Source organism: Buceros rhinoceros, unplaced genomic scaffold (genome assembly GCF_000710305.1).
Source record: "Buceros rhinoceros silvestris isolate BGI_N320 unplaced genomic scaffold, ASM71030v1 scaffold968, whole genome shotgun sequence".
NCBI lineage: Eukaryota > Metazoa > Chordata > Aves > Bucerotiformes > Bucerotidae > Buceros > Buceros rhinoceros.
The window spans coordinates 19,822-23,767 of NW_010424890.1; the positions used below are offsets into that span (position 1 = coordinate 19,822).

At 38.7% G+C, this 3,946-nt stretch overlaps 1 protein-coding gene across 1 annotated transcript in view; it reads right to left on the reverse strand.

Annotated features, from left to right (window-relative positions):
- Positions 1–326: 326 nt before the first annotated feature.
- The window catches only part of LOC104497650 (unconventional myosin-XVI-like), a gene marked incomplete at its 3' end in the record, with an annotated part of 22,319 nt that continues 18,699 nt past the window's right edge, over positions 327–3,946 (reverse strand). Inside the window, exon 2 of the mRNA XM_010140926.1 lies at positions 327–590. Coding sequence (XP_010139228.1) covers positions 327–590 — 264 coding nt within the window. The remainder of the gene's footprint in view (positions 591–3,946) is intronic.

The following is a 3,946-nucleotide window of genomic DNA, read 5'->3' on the forward strand; positions in this document are numbered from 1 at the left end:
TTTACACAGGTATGTAAGAGGCCACACTGAATGATGATCATAGTCCTTACCAGTTTTGAAATACATTAGCTTTTACATATATTAACCTCAGAATAAATTCCTTACGTTTCTGAAGGTTTATTCTCCATGCCTTATTCATTTCACTAACAAGCTATAATATGCTGTATGCAACACAGGCCAGTATATTCTATCACAGCAGTCACTTTACGATTACTGTCATGTAAAATTGCATTTTTCCTAAAGATAGGCAAGCAGAACAGAGAAAATTTATCTCTGAAACTTTTAGCTATACAAAAAGAAAACAGTAGTTCAACACTACTAAGTACCTTCTTTATCATCATGACGTATGATTGCATCTTGTATCATATCAGCAAGATTAAAATGAACTCGATGATTCTTTCCATGTTTCAATTTTTTCACGTAGCCCTCCCGTTTCTGCAAAGCTTTTTCTCGTTCGTAATATGCCTTTATTTGGTCACAGCGCATCCGCTTCACCAGCCGCTGCCTCTGGCCAAGAGGGAGGGACTCCAGCAAGCACTGCTCAATTTCCATCTCATGGGACCGAAAAACATTACATAGCTGGAAACAGCCTGCAAGAAATTAAAGACAAACACATTTAGATCATGTAAAAGTGTGTTTTCAAATGTGCCATGAAACCTTCATTGATTTTCTTGCTGTCCTTTGTAACCACATGTAATTCTTTCATGTGAGACCCTCCTACTTGACCAATGCTGACTATAAAGACTACATATTATTATCATTTACTTTTTGGAAACAACACATAACTAGTTCCATTAAACCACCGATGCATTTTTTAAAAGCTATCTCAGTTCATGTAAACAAATGTGAGTAGAAAGATGTCTAAAAGTTCAAATGTAAGATGGGCAAAATATCTAAATAATTCAATATAATTCAAATCGCCTGCATTTGTTTATAAACAAGATACTAGCATGGAGAGAAATACCAGTCTGACACCCGTGCTTCCTTTTTATTCATTTTCTTCTTGCTTTAGGTTAGCAAATTCCTGTTATTCAGTGAGAAGAAAAATAATAATATCATAATTATAATGAGTTCATTAGCATGCAGTGTGTACTCAGGCAACTATCTATTAAAAACATCAAAGTAATTTCAGATTCCAACTATGAATATGACTTTTTTTTTTCCCCCCGTTGTATAGAGCCATCCAAACAGAATCTTCTAATGAAACTGTCAGGTACTGGGGTCTTTGTGTGGAAACCAGTCACAAATGTGTCTTTGATTCAGTTAATCCTAACATTCATAGCATTACCTTTAAGTCAGATTCCTCTTTTGTTACTGTTAAATCTGGTATTTTTACTGATGTTGCAGTAACAGCGATGTTCTTTTCCAATACGTTCTCTTTTCCACTAAGCTTGAAGACCATAAGACACTGCTTGCTGCTAGCTGCTTTTCAGGGGGCAGCTATGTTACAAAAGAAGACTAGTGGATGGTCAGATAATTGTGTTGCCTGAGTCCTTGGATGTGAATCCTCATCCATCAAGAATGTATCCACTAACCTACCCTAAGGCCCTTTGATGTGGTGGCTGGACACAACCCAATCACTTCTGATTTTCATGTTCTACTTTACATACATACTTAAATTTTCTTCATAGGGCAGCTAGATGCCCATATTTTCAATTTCTACGGACTGTTAGCGGCCCAGAGGAGAGGTCTTCTCTCCTTAGTTTGATGGAAGAGCTCTTGAAGGGACTGAAGTCACCTTGAGTATTTTGGTACTAAGAAATACTAAAATTAAGCAACAGTGCGCAACTTTAACGATGCCTACTTTTGTCTACCCATTTTGCTAAATCTGTAATTACATTATCAAAGGACCCCTACCTGATGCAGGGTGGTAGCTGAGTAGTGCTGACTGAATGACCACTTTGTTTTCTCCTTGTTGCTTGACAAATGTCTAATCTACTGAATACCATTCAACCCTGTTCTGAAGGCATAATGCATAATTTCCTGACAGGCTTTTGTAAAGTTCACATCATCATAGCGCATAAATACCTCAAAAATATTTACTTATTTTCATTTAAAAAAGAGGGCTAAGGGGAATTCTTATTTATATTCTCTACTGAATAGTTGAAAGACCATGATCTTCTTTTAAAATCACTGATTTTGGGTGTCCAGTTCAAGAATTCTGTATTTTTTTTTCTTGAAGTCATTTGTTTTCCTTTGAAGGTATAGTATTCTATAAACTATTATGTATCATAATACCATAATAAAATATTAGCAAAGTGGTAGTCTTAGATCTGCATGCCAATCACTCCATAAATTATATTTATTACATATTTCATACTTATATATTAAATTCTATTATATGTACTCACTATGAATTAGCACCCAAGGTCTTGTAACAGACTTCCCAAAATTGAGGAGCACACATTTATGCAAAAAGTGCCAGAGTTCTTGTTGAGAAACTCCATGGCAGAAGCACACACAGAATGCAATTCTACAGGTCAAGTTCAGCTGACTTCTTTTAACACAGGCTACCCTTTCCCTCCCTGTAATTTCTGTTCCTTTCTTAGCATGTCCTTCTACTTAGAAGAAAATGAGTTGTCAAACCAAAAAACTGGGTACAAGTATTGGCTTGCATTAAGCCAAACCAGCAACCCTTTCTTTTTGTGTGTCAAAAGCCAAAAACTCCTCCTGGTAAAACATGATTTTCCATTTGACCTTAAATGATATGTTTTATTTCTGAGTACATGTCGGAAAAGACAAGGAAATGAAAGGATAGCTCCATAAAACTGCAGGAGATGTAACTTTATTCCCTGCTTCAGTCCCAGTGTCTAGAGCATTCAGTCAAACAGATCTACACTCAGACCATCCGCAGCCCGAGGTAGTTTGCAACTCCATCTCCTTCGTCTCAAATAGGACTGGGGAATGAGGAGACTACTGATCTTCCCTATTAGAATTGTTCTGCTGTGTGTAAAATATTTCAGAACCCATGCCTTAAGCCTATACAGTATTTTTGGCTTGTTAGGACTCTAAGTTTACACCCTAACACTTCTAGGTCTGGGTATAATACCTGCCAGCCAGGTTCACAGACCATGTTTGACAACACAGCTAAGAGTCCAGCTGCACTAGTGGTTTACCTCTGCTCTGTTCCTTCTTCTTTTATGAAGGGAACAAAGAGCAGCCACGAACTTGGGCTCCGACAGGCTACAAATTAAGCTGCTGTCTACATCTAGAAAACTCAGCTGAGGGTGAGAATCGTTGCTGTTGTTCTAGTCTTAGCTATAAATCAGCATTGTCTGCTTAGCTCGTGTCCAGCCTCTGCTCTCAGGAGGAACTGGTAGTGTTTGCTGCCACATCACAACTGAGACTGGTGCAAGCTGTAGGACCCCTTTGCTTTCACAATGATCTGCTCCTCCATGGTGAGAAATCAAACAAATTAACTTAATATCTTGGTCAAATGGAGCACAGCGAAGATGAGCTCATACAGCCAGATTCCAGTTTCAGGAAGCATGTGGCTGGCTTACTGTTCTTTGTCTCTCCACTGGGATGACTTTCAGCCTGCATGAGTGCCTGTCTATCTGCTCCGTGATGAACAGCGTTTGACTGCCAGAACTGGCCTCACAATAGTGGTTTGCAATGTGTGGCCAGTCAGACAATTCAGGCAGATTGAGAACAGGACTCTTAATCCACTTGGGCACTGGTCTCAGCTGAGAAGTAATGAGCTGCAGATGGGATTTTTTTCTCTCATCACATCTGGAACCTGATACATTCCAGATGAGATCAGTATCTGAGTGTGGATATAATAGCTGCAGGTCAGCAGCCTTGTTAGGTTAAGACTGAATTAAACAACATAGTATAGATGGAGACAAGGCAAACTCTGAATTAATCTTTCAGACGTTCATCTTTAAGGCATGCAACATTCAGTCCCAGTTCTATAACCGGGCAGATCTGTGCTCTCTGGTGGCCT